Raw genomic sequence first — 22,095 nt, forward strand, 5'->3', positions numbered from 1 at the left:
ATGGAAAAACATTTCTGACAGCTTAAGTGCACTTAATTATTTGTAGGCGAAGCATTCTGCTACCAGCATTGATTTGATGTATTTGAAACTGAAACAGTCATAGCAGCAACAAATTTTATTCAGCATTGCTGCAATTACCTGACTATAAATAGGACAGAGCAACACCTTGCCAACAGGGCTGCCTTTTCATCACTTCCAGGAACAGGCATCTACAGGCCAGCACACTGTGTAGGTACCCCTTTGGTAAGCAGCTCATTCAGGTCTCATCCTCTCAGTTTGTTTTTCCATCTCCTACCTTTTCCCTTTAAGCAGATTCAACAGTTATGAAAAAAAAAAAATGAGTATCATATGTATGGAAAGATTTCACAGGCTAGGTATCACCATTCTCACTTTACAGATGGTACAAATGAGGAAAATGAATACTCATTTAAACATGTGCTCATTGCACACCTGTTCAAAGGAGCAAAGGAAGATGACATGTTTTCTTATGACTTTTGTGGGGTTTATCTGTATCACCAGAAGATGGATATGAGAGAAGAAAACTGCTGCTCCTACGTAATAACATTCACCCTTCCAGGAAAAGAGGCAGGAAGGGAGCAGGCTTGGGGAGGAAATCTCCAGCCTCCACCAACCAACAAGGAGGAACTGGAGACAAAAGGGATAGCATAGATTATTTCTCCCTTACAAGTGTGACATGGGGATGAGACTGCCTTGTGACCAAAGATCACAGCATTTTTTCTGTTCTTCACCAACAGCTATGCAGTTCTTTACTTCCCTCGCTTTGGTCAAAGTATGCCTAGCTTGTGTTTAGCCAGATACATGGCCAGGGATTAAGAGGGCAACAGGTATCTTGTATCCCTCATTCTTCCTTCCTCTATTTGTGCCTCTTCTCTTATAATATGGCTGGCAAGTAACAGAGAAAATGACAAATCTGGACTTGAGAACACCCACTATACGTGGGCAGAACTGTTCGGAGGCCAGAGCACACAGCCACAACATAGAAGAATCCAGGGAAAATTTCTGGACCATTTACAGTAATCCTACACTTCCTGTTATGTAACACAGCTATTTGACTTTAGAAAAAAAACTTTGGTTTTTTTCTACCCTTTGGCAAATCCAGGGACACAACCTGTCATTGTAAGACAATTACTAATTTGAATACCAGTGTGAATATGGTACCTGCCACTACAGCAGGTAATGGTTTAGCACTGGACTGCAGCCAAGCAGTGGTAGTCTGTTGGAGTAACCCAGCAAGATACTGCAGCTCACCTGGCTAACAACACAGAGCAAGGAACATGCTGAGGGCTGTATCTTACTCTGTTGTCTGTGAGGTCCACAGCGTTAGTAGCTTCTTGATACTGCCAGACACCTTAGAAGGTCTCATTACTCCTGAATTCTGGGTTGGAGATACATGTCTTACATTAAACACTTCCTCCATTAATGCTTTGGCCAGTTTCATAAATTATTTCTGCTCAGAAGAAGCTTCACTGAATTCAATCAAAGGGAAAGTATCTCATATTAAACAAGTTTTTCCATTGACTTCATATTAAGATTCTTCTTGAAGAGAAACAAAATGCTATTGAGAGCAGTGGGATTATTTTTTTGAATAAGGATTACTGGTAAGAACTGAGAATGTTCACTTTCATTGTCCATTCATAGTAAGGACTAGTTACTCTCCAGAATACTCTGAACAGCTGTGATCATCCACTCTTAAGAAAGATTAATTTGAGTGGAAAGACAACAGAGAAATCCTTTAGAGAAGACATGGAGAATGGAGAGCTTTTCTATGGGAGGACAGAAAAAGAGACGGTTCACTTCTAACAGAATGGAGGCTGAAAAGGACTGCGCTCTCTACGTATTAAGGTCTTAAGCAGCATGAGATAAAGTGTATTTAGGCTAATGTTGGCTCAAAAGCAAGTGGATAAATTATCCAAGAACAAATTTACTCTGGAAATGCAGAAAAACTTTCTAGTATCAGAGCAGTGAGATACTGGAAACACTTGCTTATAGCAGTAGTGGGATCAAACAAACTGTTCTGCTTTCAGGTGGAGTTTGATAAATATATTCACAAAGTTGCCTGAAATAGAGAACCTGTTTTAACTGACCTAGCACGTCCACTCAAGCATTATGCCCTTGAAGTCACCTGAAGCTACATTCAGAAGACCTACGTATGTAAGCACCTCTTGTGTAAAGTCAAGAATTAGATGCCAATGCCAGATACAAAAACTCACAGAGCTTCTGCCCAGCTCTGTAGGCAAGCAATTGACCAGCTGGCAGTCTAGCTCATGGCTAAATCTCAGGATTTTAAAATTGTGTGTTTTCAGGCAAGATGTGATCATACTTTCACCCATCCAGCCTCACAAAAAACTTGCAGGCCTTTTGGTGAAACTAAGTTTAAAGTGCATATCTGGAATATAAGAAACCTGAATTAAATTTTTTCCACCTCCTATGCATCCTGGGAGATGCCTGGAAGATGCAGTCACCTGCTCAGAGTTGAGAGTTTTATGAGATGGCAAGATACCTGGAAGTTATTCACTGTGATTTGCTCTTGTGAATCTAGTTCCTATACTTCTGTAGAACTTCTGTAGATGCTAGCATGTAGAGAAGGAATTCAGTTACAGACAATTGTCAGCTTTTTATGGGTTGTGCATTAATTATACCATGGCAGCAGAGCTTTATCGGTGAGCTCTGTGATGACCCAGCAAATCTTCTTATCTCAAGCACGCTCCAAGCGAATACATCTATATTGATTGCAGGGTCAGTATGATTTCAAGAGCAGTTTAGCCACTTCTGTAGTGTGTGCAATCCAAACTAACGAACCATCAGAGCCCAAATTAGCTTCACAAGTAACCTGATTTGGCAGCCTTGTTGTGTACTTCCAGAACTGGGAATGCTATGTTGTAAGAAGTTAAACTACATCCAAGAAGACCTACTGGCTATGTCTGTACTTGTAAATTAAAGAACGTCAGCACTTGGGACAACTTGATCATCTAAATATTGTTAGAATGACCCCTAGTATAATTTTTCTGCAGGCCAGCTATCACTCTTCCAAGAAATGCCCAGGCATGACTTGGGAGTTGGCATGGTCCAGGAGCAGACAGTTTGCAGGCAGCAACTGTGTTTTGCAGGCTAACAGGATTTAATTTTGTTAACGCAGCCAGCTAAAACCAGAAAGAGTGTTGGCACTGTACACATGCAGTAACTCCAGCTCAATTTGGACCTTACAAGGCATGAGACGACTCCATTCAGCCATTGATTCTGCACCATGCTCTGAAACAGGGTATGTTAGCACTGGGCTGGTACTGAATGCGGGGCTGCATTTCTCCGGCTGAAGTCCCAGACTAAAAAGTCCTCAGAGTTTGGTACAGGAACAATCTACTAGCTCTCAATAGCCAGACCAAATCTGGCAGGGTCAACAATGAGCTAGTAGGGCTAACGAGACTAGCTGTAACCAAGCACTGCTTTCTGCAGCATCTCTAGTAGCAACATACCTTATTAGCTCGTTCACAATGCAACATCCACGTGGTCTCTGTGCATGCACTGGTGTTAGTCTCGATCTTACAGGCTTGCCTGCTACCCAGAGCACCAGTGGCTGCACTGAAATACCTTAGTGACTTTGAGGGAACCAGCCCTGGTCCACTAGGCTCAGCGCTGAATATATATTTAGCAGCTGTTCTGGACACTTGATGCCTTTCACCTGTCAATCAAACAGATTAAGCTAAAATATAAATAGATTGTGAGTATTTATGCAGATGTGTATTTGTATATACATATATATATAAAGTTATACAGCCCATATATATGAATTTAAATGAGAATTATATGATAAAATCTAAAAACTTTTAAATTATAAAAAACTTAACATCTTTCAATACGAACCCCATACAAGACAAAAACACTTTGTATATTTGTTTCAGCTTAAATTTGACAGCAGAAATAAAGCTGCAAAACAGTATTACAGACCACGATTAGCTGGTCCAGTATTTTGTTATCCAGCATTGTGATAAATATAATTGCTATGTTACAATCCTCCTTAATATATGTAGCTTTTACCTTTTTTTTGGCAGTCAGAGGAACGCTATTCTGATAAGTGCTTGGCATGATTAGGTCAAACTCAATGTATTTATACATATCACTGTATATTATTGGTGCATCACAAATGAAGTACAGAAATATAGTGGACGTTCACCTACAGAAATAGCATATCATTAGAAAACAGAACACTGCAACTGCAAATTCTTTTTTTACTGTTGTTATGGGTGGAAAAAAAAACACTGAAGCAATTCCACAAGATCCGACATCCCAGTTCGATTAGTGTCATGTGAACATCCCTGCAGAACAGTCATACATCTTATCTGAACTCCAGTCGGTGCTCATTTTCAGAATGTGTGGTATAGCTGTTCTTTCTGTGTAAGATGATTTTGCCCTCTGCTTCCTCAGTCCAAGATAGTCATTAAGAAAAGAAACTTTGCTCCCTGGAAGACAGTAGGGACTACAGTTTATAATGAATCCACGAAACCAAGCAGCATTATCCCTGGGGAGGTGAATAGTTGTGTAAGTTGGCCCACCTTGTTGCATTTTTTTGTTTGTTTTGTTTGGGTTTTGAAAGTCATTTACGGCAACACATTGAGAAACAGGACCTAAACACAGTTAACTCGTCCATTCTCCCATGGTATTCTGCTTCTTCTTGCTGGGTCTCTCTTTCACATACTCTATTTACTTCTTGGGTTCAAAGTTTTCCTCTCTTTGCTTTTTTTTTTTTTTTTTAATCATGCTTCACTTGGCTCACTCATTCTTGCACCTCCAGCCTTTGTTGTTTTCAGTCTTTAATGATGATCTTTCAGTTAAGAGCTCACCAAAGTGTAGATCATGCTGAATGTAAAAGAAAGACACAATACGAAAGTATCCTTTAGAAGCATACAGACCACTTTGATTTTTATAACCCTTTACTCTCTGTTCCTCAGGTCTGACTGTAATGGCCTGTGCTTTCCTTTGCATTCTTTCTATCTCTCTAAAGCATCTTAATTATGGTGTATTCAAGATGGGTATCAAAAAGCACTCAAGAAATAACAAATTCATTATCAACATCCTACTGCACCACAAGCTGTGTTTGAGCTTATTAAAGTGCAGTCTGATGTCTGAATTTGAACAGTGAAGAAACAAAACCATTTTGCTTTAGCGTGTTTGATCTTTAAAACTTCAATCGGCAACTCTCAGCAGGGCAGGCAAGGTTTCCCATGAAACTGCATTATTTTGTTTCCTTTGGAAAAAAAATCCATGCAGTAGAAGAAACATAAAATGCAGACACCAGCTGGAGTGAATCCGTACATATTAAATGCAACTCTGAAAAGTGAAGAAATCCCAGTATATTGCCACAGCTCCATTTTACAGCAATTCGAATTCTGACAATACCCAGGAAAGAACAGCAAAATTGAATGTAATTAATACTATTTTATTTAGCACTACGCAGCGTATTTTGGCTTATGGCCACATTTTAGAATGAAGGAAACAGAGCTCAGAGGAAGCTGCACAACAGCAGACTCCCAGCAGAAATGCTAGACCACACTACACAGCTGACTTTGACAGGGTCTTTTAGCCAACACAAAAATGTGGGGTTAAAAATGCTTCTCTCTCCAGCCATGCCTTGCCATCTCTCCTTGCACTACCAACAGGGCTTGTCTAGTGTAACTGCCATGCTTTCCACTCTTGCCCCCGTGAAAAGGACTGGCAGGCAAAGGCACTCAGCCCAAACACACAAAGCTACTGGATGCTAAACTCCTGCTCAGATTCTCATGCCCCATCCATCTCAGTGTGAGTTAGGCACCTACCAGCTTCTCTGAGTCTGGGCCCTTCTAGTTTCCTTCTCTCTCATGTAGGCAGACACAGGCACATACACATGCACATGTGGACAGAAAACTTTGTTGTCAATAATATTTAAAAGTAACATTGAGAAACAACAACCTGCAGCAATGACTCCTCAAGATATGGGGAACAACAGAACAGATAACGTACCAGTGATCAAAGGTGAAATAACATTTATCTTCTTCCACTAGTGTACAAACCTGCCTTACAGAGGGATTACTGCATGCAAGGCTGGCTTGAAGAGGCACTGTATGCAAATATATCACGGAAGAAGGAGTAGAAGAAAGGCATCATAAAACAACCCCTCCATTTAAAGTGTGTTAACCTTTGCTGTCAAGTAGTTTTATGGTGTGATTACAGGGGCAACTAAAAGCACAGGGATTCTGCCAAGGCCTTACCTTAAATATGATCCTCACATATTCTTGCACTGGGCATTTGTGACTGTGCACTAAGGACATCTGACAGCTGAAAGGGGCAGGGGGACAACACACAACTGGGCTACATATACACACAAATGGGGTACATATCTTCAAGAATGTACTTAAGTTAGGGATTTGGACCATGCGCAGGCTTACTCTGTAATGAAAGGGAGGCTGTAGGAATGACTACAGGGATGATGCACCCCATGTTCCTACCCACCATCTACCTACCCATTTACTTACCATCTTGAGCATCACTACACCAATAGATGTAGTATTTTTCTTATGATTCTCTTGAATCATAAGAACATTATAATTTTTATCTGATGTAATGTCAGTATCAAAACATTTGCTATTTCACCCATCCTAACAGACTATGCAGACAAGTAAAAATTTTTCCCTTGGGTTGGCCCTGGGGCCTGGCTCAGGCCTTAGATAAAACACTTAATATTCTGTACTGAGGTGTCAGCAGATATAAGCACATGCTGCTGTAAGTGGGCATGCTTCCCTGAATCAAGATCAGAAGCAAGTTTTATAAGACTAAGGAAATGAGCAATTGGTTCCAGTCATTCCTAAATACAATTTGACATGTTAAATGAAAAGCAGCTACTATTTCCTTAGTGAAATGACCACACTTACCAGTACAGATAGTAGAAGAAGGAAAGGAGATAGAAAGCTAGCTTACACCAGGCCTCTTTTTGACAGTAACTCAAGGTATCTGCATTCATGACTGCAGGTGGATCATATGCTAGCTCTGAACTATCTGCTGGGCAACGAAAATACCTGAAAGAGCAGGAGAAGACATGTAAAATGACTCTGTAACATTCTGCATTAAGTATGTGCAGATATACACTCTCCTGATCACCAGCTCAGAAGACAACCATCTTCCATGAATTTCCCTCTCTTTTTCAAGCCTCTGTTTCTGGATGTTGTTAAAATCAGGTCTAAGCAGACCGTTCGTATAGAACCAAGCAATTCATGAATGTGGACTTTCTGTGCTCTATTAATTCTTTAGATTGAAACATTGCCCCTTCCTATATAGTTACTTCTGGCTTACTCACTAATAAGTTAAATATTGTGAGTGACAATATGTGGTGGCTTGTGATCACAGCATGGAGGAAGGATTACTGGGCTTTAACTGCATCTACACAATTGATTTCAGACATGATGAAAAGTGACAGTCTCAATCAACTAATAGCTCAGTTCCTTCAACTCTAGAAACTAAAAAAGTCAATATGGAGTAACATAAGATCTGGCTGACTAATATTTTCTACATGTAGCATTGCTCAAAAAATTATCATCCAAATAGTTTTAATTGGAAAATGTTTTTCTTCTTACATAGGAGAAATTTCTAATTATTTTCAGCAATGACTGGATGCTTGAGAAAATCCCGACAAAGGAACTTTTTTGGCAAACGAGCTTTTGTCTCGGTTACTTTGCAGTAAAAAGTAAAAGCAAACCAAAAAAGAAGCCCTCAACAAAGTTAATGAACTGCTTTAAGATCAGCACGAATCAGATGAAATATTGTTATTTCTGTTGCTTTGAAATAGTAATGTAACCACTGAAGGTTGCTGGGATTGCTTATAGATAGATAGATAGGTAGATATAAAACCCCCATACAAGTTGCCAGCAGCAAACTTTGAAAGTAAATGTTCTCATAATAACCTCGCCTTCCTCCTTTCCAATATTAGTCATATCCACTTATAATCTCTAATAACACTGCAAATTATTTTACAGAGACCACAAGTGAAACCTTGCTTAATTATCTTCATTGGGATGAAGATATTACACAGTATCTTCCCATGGTTTTGTGCAGAACTTTCACAATGAACCCAAACCTGCCTGTGGTTAAAATAGCAGAAAATACAGAGTAATTATAGCAAAGCATATGGAGAACCATGGAAACAAAGAAAATCAGAAGTTCTCTCTAAAGGTTGATATCATTATTTAGAGTCTGATCATTTTCACCTTGGACATAAAATATAATTTATTTTTCTTTTTTTAACTTTTTTAAACCAGTATTGTCACACTTTGGTTATTAACCTTTAGTAAAACAGTACTATAAAACATTATTTTTATTGCACCCAACCAACAGGCAGAAAAGCACTCGTAGCTGCACTCCATTTAGCTTTCTGAGAACTATACTGTGACTCTAACTTCTGAATAATACACTTTATCATATGCCTCTGCATTACTTCCAGCCTTTTGCAGAAAATAGCGTAAAAAAGCTACTACTTTTTAGTTCCTGGTTGAGATAATGGTTTTGCCTTCTTTACAGAATTATTTTTCAAGCTACTTCACAACAGGAGCTATCTGCTGCCATATGTATCTTTGTAACACAAAGAGACCCTGACAGACAAAAATCATCTGTGCAATCTTTTACAAACATTGTGGAAATGCAAAACTAGCGAAGACTCCAGACTGACAATCACAAAAACTGACGTCTCCTGGTTATCTTCAGAGGCAACAGAAGGCTGATCCTCCCCTAGAATGCAGAGGAAGATGCAGCAGCAGCAGCTGCACTGCCTGTCCAGAAAACATTAAAGCTGCTCAACAGCAGGTCTTAGTGATCAACTCTGAAAGCCCCTCAGTGAATGCAAGCACATAGCAGAGACCCAGAGCGGAAACACTCCCCACTTTTTCACATGGGCAGGGTGAAGATAACAGCTTTTCATCTACTGCGATCCCTACTCCGAGGGTCTCTAAGAGAGACTTCTCTTGCAGAACAGAAATTCTCTACTGTATAGCAAGAAACAACTTATTTTATACTGAAAAAAAAAAGCATAAAGCTGCCAAAGAAGATAAGAAGCAAAATTCTGTCAACCTGCCCAGTCTCTTTCACAATTCCAATGGAAAGGTTTCCTTGCTGGGGCTGAATGAATAGGTCCAAGATCATTCAGATATGAACTGCCTTACAGCTCCCTATCTGTGAAGTATTTAGAGCCTCACCAAATTCCACTGTCAGATTCCAGCCTATCTCATTCCCAAGTTTTCATTCAATTGTGGTGAGCACATCCTGATACCCTTTGGAATGTTTGTTTAAGTTAGTAACTGAAAGCCACATTTATATTATTATTTGTTTTCTTTACCCATCCTAAATGTTCCTGAAAAATATTTACTTTTTCTCTGGAAACATAAGTTTCAGCTGCTTATAGGCAAAAACTTCTAGGCAAAAGATATTCAGCCACACTCCTATCACTGCACTTCATAGTTCACACAACCTGCACATGTGCCAAGTTGGCAAATAAGGCTAAACAAGCAGTGAGCATATAAAAGACGGGCTTACCTCCAGAAGTGATAAAAAAGCAAAGGAACGTTTAACCCCAGTGTGAGCCACTCTTGAGCGCACAAAAACATTATGCAGAAAAGACTATGGATAGAGTACTCCGGCAACACCAGCTAAAAAGAAAGGAACAGGAATAACAGATGTCAGTAAAACACCTCTCTGATTTTAGTCACCTAAGCAGTTTTTCAGAAAACAAACCATCTCTGCAAGTCTCCTGTGTGTCTGTCTGTCCCTAGACATACCTCAGTTGACAGACAGCTTGGCTAGGAGGAATGAGCACAAGATGCAGCGCCACGTTTGTCCAGGTTCTAACCATGGCTGTACTCCAGGGGCTTGTTGAGAGGCACAGGACAAATTATTTACTGTCTTAGCCAGTGCTCCAGATTTCTGTCTACAAAATGTAGATTATATTACTGTCTCCCTCACAGAAGCATTGTGAGACTAAATGAATGCCCGTAAAAGAGTTCATAAAGAAGTAAGTTTCATTACCAATGCATTCAGAAAGGAAATAATAAAGCTATTACCAAAGCTTCACTTCTATATTGGAGGAGCATCCTTGCAAAAAGGCTGCTTCTACCATTTTGATATGTTAAATACACCCTAAAGAGATCAAATCCATTACTCAGTGTTGCAAGCTAAAACCCACTAAGACAGGAAACTTACTTCCTTAGTAAATCTATGGCTCCCCACACTACTTGTTTCAGACCCAAGATGATTCTTTCTATTAAAAGAGAAAGTGAGTGGGCAGCTAGCAGAAACAGAAGTTTACGTGATGTTGATTCAGAGTAGTTATTTCTAAAGGCATTTTGCTTTTTTCACTGCTTTCCCATTTCTTAGCTGTCTTTCCTCTCTGGTTTTCTTCCAATGCCTTTTGTCAGAAATCTCTATTTCTCTTCTTCATTCATGTCACAGAAGAGATTAATTTCCAGCAGTACATATTTCTCGAAGCTAGACAATCCCTTACACAGTTCACCTGCATCTCTTGCTGCATCTTGGAGCTACATCAACCAAAGTTAAATCACAAAAAGCCTTTGAGGGGCTTCTTTTGATGCAAATTCATTTTCATCTGTCAAATAATTAGTGAGCCCTGTTTTTTAAAATGATGTAAAACCTACTATACAGTTATTCCCAATGCCTACCTATTCCCATACAGCTGTGCTGCAATGAATTCCATCTTCTTGGTTCTAGGAGTCTTTCCACCTCACAGGGAATATTTTTTTTTTTTACTGTCATTTAACTTCACTACTTAAAGTAGTTAACACGTTTGGATACCGCTGTGTCTATGCCTTCAACTTAAACATTCTCAAAAGCTTATCTTATGTGGATGACAAATCATAATACAATTATATAGTTCAGATTCCAGATGGTAGTTATTTATCACTGCTGGATTTTTTTTTTTTTTCATTTTTAGAATGTGATTTACAACATGACTATAACCTTTCCCCAAAGAATGATTCATCTTCATCACAAATTGCAGACAAGAAATGTCTTCATGATGTATGACTACCCACTAAACATTACAACACTTAAAAGCATATTACATTCATTACCACATCTTTGATTTCTGATTCCAACACAAGCCACAAACTTAGCAAGAACACAACCCTAGTGCCTCATCAGTGGGCTGGCTGGTAACAACAGGGAAGGAAACCCATGGTGAAAATTTATGCAGCGCACAAAAAACAAAACAAAACAAAAAATCTGCTGTGAAGCTAGAAAGGAAACAAAGGGAGCAATGGACTCTCAGGAACAGACTCACTTTCCAGTCACAGTTTCTGGTGTAAATTAGATCTACCTATGCTTTTGACAGAACAACAAATGGGTCATTTAGATCTCTTTACCCTTTCCTTGGAGTGATATATTCCTGTGGACATAAATAAATAAAGGATCAGTGCTGATCACAGTTTCTGAGGAGAATTCATGCAAGAAGCAAACAAAGCCCAGCCTGCAAAGCCAACTGCAGTTTATATTCAGGCGATTTACCTAAGAGACCAAATCTAAAAGGAGGCGAGAAAATTGAAAGCATGAAGTGTAGAAAGGTACTAACAGCAAGGCTTGTGAGGAAAAGCAAACTGAATAGCTGAATAACTAAATAACTAAAAAATAACATTGCCTCAGTTCTTGGCTGTAAGAATCATCCTGCAGTTTGACACAATGTCCTCTGAAACCAATGGAAACTGTCAATCAACTTTAGCAAACATGGGATTTGGCTCCTGGAGAGAGGAAAGCTGTTTGAGAAACAAGCAGCAGTCAATCCTTGTTGTTTCTGCTGACATAGTCAACTGCAATAGTAACTTCTGTGATACAGATAGCTGTGCAATAGGAATTAAACTAACGTCTGTAATTCATTTCTGGGAGAGCATATGAAGCTGTCAGATGGTAAACATGTTAGGATATAAACAGTATGATAAACATGTTAGGATATAAACTATAATATATATTATATATATTAATATATATATATTCTTATATATATATATACACACACATATATATACAGGGCAACACCCTGATTCAGATAACAACCTCTGCTTTCTGACACTGCTCAAGATGAAGTCTCAAGATGGTTACGGAATACTGAGTTGAAGGAGAAACTGGCAAAGCAACACAATTCTTAAGGGCTGCAACTTCGTCACTTTGAGTCCCAAGCTAATGAATGGCATTATAAATTTATCACCAGAAATTCTGCTGGCTGACATTTACTTGTGGAAAACTACAGGAAAGCTTGTAAAGGAAGTCAGCTTCCAGAGCAAAATTCTGCTGCTAATCAGAAATACCTTTTGCTATAACATAAGCAAGGGAAAGAAACTACTCTACCTTTTCTAAATTTTGCTCTGATGTGTATATTTAAGTAAATATCCGTATCAGTAAATATTCAAAATCTTTATTCCCAATCCATCATTTGCATTTAAAATGTAAAATCTTAGGTAGATATCATACTCATATCATTACCATCTCACCATAAATATTCAATATATCCTCATACAAAGTAGTACACGCATACCTGCACATGTAGGTAAATTCTTCCCCTCTAATTCCAAGAAAATAAGGCAGGCTTTGCTGTGTATAGACATCTAGGTTTGGCTGAACTAAAGCATGGGAAAACAAGCACTGAAGCAAAGCACCTGTCAGCAGCTTCTTTGTGTTTACAGGAATACAAAGACCTCCGTACACTGAAACTGCAGAAGGGCATCTCTCAGGAAGCTCAGTCCTAAGTAACATTATTGTTTCCTCTTTCCTAAATATATTCTGTTGTTCTTATACGAAAGATAAACCCATCTTTTTTTGTCAGTACTTTTCCTCCTTATTCCGTTTATTACATATGGATACCTCCTTCTCAAATGTAATTTGCTTTTACAGAACATTATATCATTTTTACATGGAATGACTCTCACAGTTTGTCTCGCCAGTGAACAGGGCATATAAAATACCTCACAGAAACCAAAACTGGGAAGATATTATAGCAGGAATAGTAATCTCCCTTCATCGGTGCTATTAAATTCTCATGCTTAGAAAATCAACTGTAACAAGTGAATCAAACTTTCCCAGTCACTGTTAATCCACTGAAATATCAAGACGTCATGCTTCTTTCCAGCGCTTTGCTTAGGACCAATACTCCTGAGCGCTACACAATAATAGTAATTCTCACAGAATTGCTGTTTCTTCCCCAAAAGACTCTGACTCTACATCAGTCTCCATCTGTGCACGCCAGCCTCCATACAGTAACCACAGATTTTACACCGTACCCAGAAATTACCGGCCATTAGACACTCTACCCTTCCCAGGGTTTCTGAGAGTCTTCATTACGCTGTTAGAGGCTGAGACAACTTCCCTTCTTAATGCCTGCCTTCTCCCACAGATGGCAGGAAAAAAACTGAAGATAAATGGAGGTTGAATCTCCTTCACGTAACGTAAGAGCTCTGGTTATTACCCAAGCGGAAACAAGCTGTTCACCTTACAAACACACAAACGCTTTTCCATCCACTTAAAAGCAACAAGAAACTGAAAACACCGCACATGCATGGAATCACTCCAGGGCCCCAAATTAGGCCTGATCTATGTGCATTCTGCTTTATCACAGTGGTTAATGCTGGTGCACCCACTTCCACTAAAGGGTAGCTGAAGCTTGTCACTATGGTGCTCACTTTGCTGCTTTTTTCCATACTCCCTGCTAAAGCTGACATGTAGAATTTGTCCTCATTGGTAGCAGGGAAAGAGGGGATGGAGATGTACCCAAGGTTTTCAGAACACAAGGGTTATTTTAATTACACTTTAAAGTCCTTAGAATAGCCCTAAAAATAGACTTGTGCATGTCGAAGTGGTGTAGCAGGTCGCTAACCATTTCCCCTTGGATTATGGGGGCTTCATTCTGCTCCCCCTCCCTGTCTTCCAGCTCAGGGAGTACCAGTTGTACCCCGAGAACAACTGGTCTGACTATTAAAGACTGGGGCAAAGAAGGCATTAAGTACCTCAGCCTTTTCCTGGTCCTCTGTCACTGTGTTTCCCCTCACATCCAATAAAGGATAAAAATTCTCCTTAGCCCTCCTTTTGTCGCTAATGTATTTGTAGAAACATTTTTGTTGTCTTTTACAGCAGTAGCTAGTTTAAGTGCCAGCTGGGCTTTGGCCCTTCTAATCCTCTCCCTGCATAACCTCACGACATCCTCGTACTCCTCCCGAGTTGCCTGCCCCTTCTTCCAAACTCTCCTTTTATTTCTGAGTTCCAGCTGAAGCTCTCTGTTCAGCCAGGCTGGTCTTCCCTGCCGGCTCATCTTTCAGCACATGGGGACGACCTGCTCCTGCGCCTGTAAGATTTCCTTCTTGAAGAACGTCCAGCCTTCCTGGACTCCTTTGCGCTTCAGCACTGCCTCCCAAGGGACTCTGACAACCAGGCTCCTGAACGGGTCAAAGTCTGCCCTCCGAAAGTCCAAGGTAGCAGTTCTGCTGACCCCCCTCCTTACTTCTCCAAGAATTGAAAACTCTACCATTTCATGATCGCTATGCCCAAGACAGCCTCCAACCGTCACATCACCCACCTGGCCTTCTCTGTTCACAAACAAGAGGTCCAGCGGGGCGCCTTCCCTAGTTGGCTCCCTCACCAGCTGTGTCAGGACATTGTGAGACCAAAGGGAGACAATTATTTAATGACTCTGAAATTCTCCTAATTGAACAACACAGACCACAAAAGCCAGAAGTGTAGCGCAAGCAAGTGACAAAAAGAAAGCAGAAACACACAGAAGAATAGCAGTAGTATGTGCATTAGCCCAGACTGTGCACGTATGTGGCATGTACTTACATTGAAACAAATCATATCTGTTTGCTCCTGCTGTTGCACAAACCAAAGAAGTAGGGTCAACTGTGCATAATTTAAATACATAGACCATACATCTTAACATTTGCAACAGTTTTAAACATACTGCTTGCATTGATCAAACACATGAAACACATTAAATTTACTGTTGAAATACAGGAAGGCTTCCCTCTTACATTTTCTAGTACGTCTTTCTAATCTACTTTAAATTATCTGAGTTACTTGACTTCCCAAACCTCTGAAAGGCTGCCCTAGAGCCCAATACTATGCTGTCACCGTAAATATACTAAGGTTTTCAGTCCAAATTTTCAGGCTGAAAAGAAAACATCTGGAAAACGGATTCCAAATTATCAAAAGAACAACCTGCAGCTGAACCTACTAAGTTCACATATATAGCTTTACACTTTTTCTGGGGAGAGCAATGGTGCACGCATGCAAGACGATGTTATAGACCAAATACAGAGTACAAATAAAAGAAAGGATGTAACATCTGTCTTTTCACCCCTCCGCCTTTCTGGATCACAATGAAGCAACGCAGTACAAAGCCAATGCTTCGTAAAGGAAATTTCATTATTCTAATGCACTATTGGAATTTAGTTGAACAGTATTAAGTGGATGTGAACATAAGTCACTCCACAGCACAAATACCAGACAATGAAATGAATAACACAAAGAACCTAATTATCATTCTCACAAAGCACTCCATATCCATCTGTAACACAGTACCAGATCTAATATTAAAATACAGGATTTCTGGATGCTCTTTCCATCTCAGCTACCAAACACATCTGTATTTAGGCCTATCATTTCACTTCTCATTGTCTCATTTTTGCCTTCTGCAACATGGGGATAATTATATTTAAAATCTATAGATTCCACTGGAGCTAGTTTATGACTAGAATATTTAAGTTTTGTCATAATACAAATAATAATTTCAACAAGAGTGACAGAGGAAGATCAGGTCTTTACGGGACATCCATCAAGAATACCTAAAAATATTTCTGTATTGCAGAGCCTATGGGAGGTCATAACAGCCAACAGGTACAGAGGTTATGAAATAGATTTAAAAAAAGACTTCTCCTCTATAAGGCCTGCAGGGCACCAGCACAGTTCAAGAAGTGCCCTGTTCCTTGGAAGGCACGTCATTAAGGCAGATGTGCTGTGATCTTACAAATGTATCTCCTCTGCTAACTGTTCTTTTCCACTCAGCAGGGATGAGGAGGTATCTTCACAACCTTTCTTTTTTTACTGTTAATTCAGAACCAGTAACAGAAGCTGGGTTAGCAGCCCTGGAGTGCAAACTTCTCTAATTTTCACAACACTGACACGAAACAGGGTATCAAACGCTTTCTTGCCCTACCTCACTATTGTATTTCAGACACAACCAGCCAGGACACCCCGCAGCTGGGTTATTCCAAGAGCTCATGCCATCTTTGTCTGCTCGCCCAAAACTGGTGAGAATGACAATTAGTACCACAGCTGTTCATTAGGATCTAGAAAACCAGCCCCTCATTTCACAGGCAGGTCTATGAATGCAGAACTCTCAGTGATCATTAAAATGAAGTTCAGCCATCTGCACGGCACAGGAAGGGCCCTCAGGCCTTCTCCCGGGGGTCTGCCTAAGATTGACAGTTTCATAAATGCTGAAAACTAAGTGTTCACTAAAGGGCTGTTTCCGTATCTGGCGTGTAAAGACTGTCAGTCTGAGGAAGCAGATTTGGTACAGTGCAGACGTGGTAAAGGCAATCCCTGCCCTGGTATTCTAACAGCTTTATTGAAAACATCAGCATCTAAAGGCAAGGTAGAACATTTAACTCCCAGCAGAAACAATTTTCATCCATATAACAGGTATGATGTAAAATCATTGCACTCTATTTTTAGGTATTATATTGCTTTTTGTAATTGCGTAGAGGCTTTATAAGGTCTGATCCTGACTTAAATAGACAACGAACATTCTGCTGAACGTAACGGTGACATTCGATTTAACCCCAATTTCTTTAGTTTTATTAAAATGCAAATATTTACTTTACTGCATACCAAATTAGACCAAATACAGTCCATTAGCAAGTCAAATTTTGCCGATATCTTCAACACAGCTCTGAGGAACAGATGCATAAATTACATTACCCCAAGCAGCTGAGAAGTACACTGCTCTCAGGAGTACATTACAGGCAACAGTTACTCATATAGATTTTTGCTGCATCTTCGGCCTTATTCTACTCTTACTTGTGATGTTCTAATACTGTAAGGACATATCCTCCAGAACACTACTGGAAGAAGCCAAATTGTAAGGCAAGAGGTTGTCTGTTACAGAGTGATACTTTGTTTGCCACTTTGATTATTGAATAAACATTTAAAAGATTAGACTAACAGCAAAATACAGTTGGTTAACCTGAAATAGTTTTATACGTAAATATTTTCGTAAGTAATAATATTATGAATAACCATATGTATCTCCCTTCAAAAGATATTCCAGTTTCCATCAGGCATCACACCAGTGAATCTTACTTCCTCCCCGGAGTAAAAGCGAGGTAAGGACCAAACTGTGACTGAGTCACAAGTTTGAACTCTTCACTCTCAGGCTTGCAATAGTTTTGTAACTTTTCCCCTTACGATCTACCCCTGCTTTGAACACCTGTGCAGACACAGCAGGATATATCTTTTCATTATTCTTAGGTAAGCACGCAGCCATCCTTAAGTAATGATTGCTAAAAATAACACTTGTTATGTTCTAACTTTTGAAAAGTGCTGAATTCAGGAACTTGTAAATTTGACTAAAACCAGTGCTGGCACAATGCACATAATAAATGAGCGTCAGTAGTGAACGAATTGCCTGCCAGAAATACTATACTTCCTCTAAGTTCTTAAGTCCTAGCTTAAGGACTTTCTTTCCAGATAAGGTACTGTATACAAGGAAAGGACGAAATGTATTATGTTCAGTGCTTTTATTGCAATAGTAATACCTTTCTAGTAAATATGAACCCAATATATTTACAATAAAATAAAAAGTGTGAAGAGATGCACTATCTCTAGGCAAGCAACATTTATGGGATTATTTGTGCACAAATACTGCCAGCTCTTTGGTCCCAACTCTACTGTCAGTTCTGCAAAATAGCTACTGTGCCAAGTTCCACTCTTTCTGATGAAATTAAAACTATGTGGGTGCCTAAGAGACTGATTGAATAGGGCACACCCCCATTTTATCCCATTCCACGCTTCATAGATAATAAATGTAATAAAAGAGTAGGCAGAAAAGACTTAAGAGATGGAAGGAGAGAAGTTTTTAGATGATCTGTAGTGAATTTCCTATCAGAGTGCAAAAGAGGAAAAGGTGTCTCAGCAACAAAGGTACTGAAGGCCTAAGTTTTGTCTATACTGCAAATTTATTGCAAGATTCAGGGAAAATCATTATGTCCCTCATGCTTCTGGATGCAAACAAAATCTCTATCAAGCGTGAATCACTATCAATATGTTAACTCCATCCTCTTTTAGGCAAGCTGCAGAAAACAATTAAACCAACATAGAGTGAAAGTGAATAATACTTCAGTTAAAAATATTTTACTTGCTTTTCCCATATCCCCACTTCCCCTGTCAAGCTACATTCTTCTTTCTTCCACTTGTACAACCTAAGGACAGCCCTGCTGTTTACATGAACAGCAGATTTAAAATTTATCTCATGCTTCTTTTGACTAACAAGAGATGCTGTACCAAAATTGTCTAAAAATAACTCATCCATAAGTCATGATTTCCATAAACTAAAAATTGTATACTAATACATTTTTACCTAACTTCAAATTTTATCCTTAAGAGTGTAAAAAGTTACTCATTCCTAATATAAAAACACCCTATCAGAGCCAGTCTGAAGACCAGAAGAAAGTTGGCTTTATCATCTAATAGGAGCTTAGCAGTATCTTTCAAATAAGTACTGAGTACTGAAATACACACTTACCAGTTTTATGTCTCTCACACGTGCTCAGAGTCTAATGTACTTAAAGTCCTAGGTCACTTCAAACAAGAGAACTTAAATGAACTTAGTTTTATGAAAGATATTGTATTGACAGTCCAAGTACTAACTCACAGAATCTGTACAGCATGGCGAGCTAACATCCTACAAAATCTGCAGATCTAATTAATGCTTTAGAAACAGCAATATCCTTTATTCCAGTGCCTGCATGCAAACTCTAGAATTTCTTCTGGGGCAGCTTAGGAGCTAATTATGTGTGTATATGTATAGCAGGGGCGTGTAGCTCATACTCACTATGATGTTGACGGAGATCTAGCTCATCATATTGTCTATGTTTATTAGTATTTCTGTAGAGCAAGCATCACAAGTCTCTAAGCAAGATAATTTTACTCCTAACCGTCATCAATTGGACGGCAGTAGTTTGAGTCTGATTCCAGATTTGTTCTGATTTGAACAGCTGCTGTAGAGATTAAAGACTACATGCAATTATTAACTCAATGAACCATCAGACCCCTCAAAACCAGCAAACATTTTTAGCTTCAATTAAAACTAAGAAATTCAAACTATGCCTGCTAACAAGAAAACTAAGCAGCTCTCTGAAAACGAGACTTCTATTATCAGATCAGCTGCGCAACCTTTCCTTTCCTATTGCGTACATGTCTCGTGAGTGTAAACAAATGCTCTTCATATTTATTCCCATGTGGTTTTTGTAGCACCTGGCACAATAAGGTTTTATTTTTCACTTGAGTCTGGAAGCAGTGCTGTAACACAAACACTAATGAAAACATAATAGAAAAGGAGAGCCAAGTCTTGCTGAAAGGACTTCTCTGGCTGAAGCACAATAATGCCTTTAAAAGATCAAAGTATCCAACTAAGGGAATAAAAAAAGAATGCAAAATTCAAACAGTGGCAAAACGTAAAACAGCAGATTATCCACCTAATCACAACAAAAGCAGATTTGCTCCTGTATTATATTTTTTTCCAGAAAGAAGACAAATAGAACTTCCTGAAACCACCCTTTTGAATTTAATGAAGACACCTTTAAAATGTGAAGATTTTTCATATCATAATGTTAATTCAGAATACCACTGCAGTCCCAATAACAGATCATATGTTTAAACCTCTAAAAAAAGGATTACTTAAAAACTGTTTCATATTCATATTGTTTATCAGGCCAGTTAATAGAAAGTTCAGTCCTTGATAAAACTAGAGATGAAACTGCAATCCGATCAAAAGGCACCCCGACATCTTGGAAATATGTACCAGCCACCCTCCTGTATGACACAGTCCTCTCCCACTAATGGCCAGACCCAAAGGGAAGAAAATGATGATTTTCTAAGGAATAAAGCATCACTAGCTCAAGTGAAGTGCTACGAAGTCATGTGCTGAATTGTCTAGTCAAAAACTTGTATTTCTTACCCTCATTCTACTCAGAGTTTGACCTTTGTGGTTTCTCCTGAGTTTCACTGGGAATTTCTACGCAAATTCAGATGTATTTGGTCATAACCACCAACAATGCACTACACAGTTTTTATCTAAATGGTGTCTGAATTATAAGGACTTCAAATCTAAGTCCAGGCCTATTCCACATGGGTTTATGCTTGAATATCAACACGTTTCTCATCTCAGAGCAATAAACAGAGATTGCTCCAAGCTGTCAATGCCAAGGAGGGACTGAGAGTGCCCACAGAGGGCTATTACAGCTGCTTTTATTGTAGTTCAATGTTAGAGATGAATGCTAAGCATGAACGTCAAACTTGAAGTCAAACCCTTCCTAAATCCAGGGATGTTCAGAAAGCTTTTTGATATAAACCAACTCTGTTTTGAACCACTGAATTGCAGTGCAAAGATTGAAGAAAAAAAAAAAAAAAAAAAAAAAAAAGAGATGGTAGAAATAATTTTAAAAATACATAGTATTTACTTAAATCATTTTATACACAGCAATGCCTGCTTGGGTACAAGCTTCTGTATTGCACTGAGTCATAGGGAGACAAAGTACTGAATAACTACCTAGGTACCTGCAGTATGTTTTCTATATACATAATTCTATATTCATTCTTCAGAAGTTATCCACATTGTCTCTTGATTAGGGTTTATGCTCCCAGTCACTCACTAGGATGGGTCTCCTGACAGTTTTCCTGCTGCCCAGATGATTTGTCAAAACTCAGCAGTTTCATCATATTGATGAGGTATGAAAAGAGAGAGCATTAGACACATCAAGAAATACAATATGTACTGAGAAACCAGTAACAATGATGAACTTTTTGGTCTCTAATGAGAATGGACAAAGTTCATGTGCTCCATCATCGTAACAATCACTGTTAACGGGAAAAATGTCACATGGTGCCATTTTTTGTTCCCTTTGTGATCTTTGTGACAGCAGCAGTTTATCAGAACTCTGGATACATCAGCTTCTTTGTCCTGCAAGGTGGAATATCACTGCTATTTCCACAGTCCAAAAATACCTTTTGACTAGACTAAAAATTCTGTTTTCCTCTCAGATAACGCAAGCACCTGAACTTCAAAGACAAAATGTTGACTACTGGTTAGGAGATCCTGAATATAATGCACAATGCATACCACAAACCCGGTATGTATTTACGCTGCAGACTTATCCTTCTACTGTGGCTATACTGCAACATTTTCTTTTTCTGTCAAGTCTAACTAAATGAGGAACTAAAACATCTTTACTGAGGTTGTAAAAAATGTATAGCACTAAAAAAGGTAAAACTATTGCTGCTATTCGCAGTTCTGCAACAAACTAATTGTCTTATTGCTGTAGTTTCTGCCTATGAGATTTTTCAAGCCCAGGAAGAAAGCATGATTCCTTCTTACATATGGATGGATACACACCACTTTAAAAATTCCTTGTGATTATACATCACATTTACTACATTTGCTTATATAACCTTACATTAAGCATTTTAATGAACCATGCTATATGCTTACAGAAGTACTCTGCTAATGACTATCAGCCTGCAGACTGGCTAAAATAATGTCACATATCTATAAATCCCTAAATCCCTGATGAAGCAACCAACTGACATATCCAGAAACACACACTCAAAATCCATCACATCATTATCTCAGGCTTGCCAGTGACTATGAGGCAGAACAACAGAAGGAGTGATCACCATAATAATCAGCAAATTTATCAATAAGAAAAGAATATGATCAGTCAATTGAAATCAGCTACTGTGACACCTGACACTCTCCAAAGGGTTATGTCCACTGTAGCTGCTGCAGGCAGAGAA

General features: G+C 39.0%; 1 protein-coding gene across 2 annotated transcripts in view; it reads right to left on the reverse strand.

Annotated features, from left to right (window-relative positions):
• Positions 1–4,844: 4,844 nt before the first annotated feature.
• Positions 4,845–22,095, reverse strand: part of CNIH3 (cornichon family AMPA receptor auxiliary protein 3) — a gene marked incomplete at both ends in the record, with an annotated part of 56,993 nt that continues 39,742 nt past the window's right edge. For both annotated transcript variants that reach the window (XM_082308030.1, XM_082308029.1), the window contains 3 exons: positions 4,845–4,872; positions 6,921–7,064; positions 9,568–9,680. In XM_082308030.1, the coding sequence (XP_082164156.1) occupies positions 4,845–4,872; positions 6,921–7,064; positions 9,568–9,680 (285 nt within the window). The remainder of the gene's footprint in view (positions 4,873–6,920; positions 7,065–9,567; positions 9,681–22,095) is intronic.

This window comes from Platalea leucorodia, assembly GCF_965183815.1.
Source record: "Platalea leucorodia genome assembly, chromosome: 3".
NCBI lineage: Eukaryota > Metazoa > Chordata > Aves > Pelecaniformes > Threskiornithidae > Platalea > Platalea leucorodia.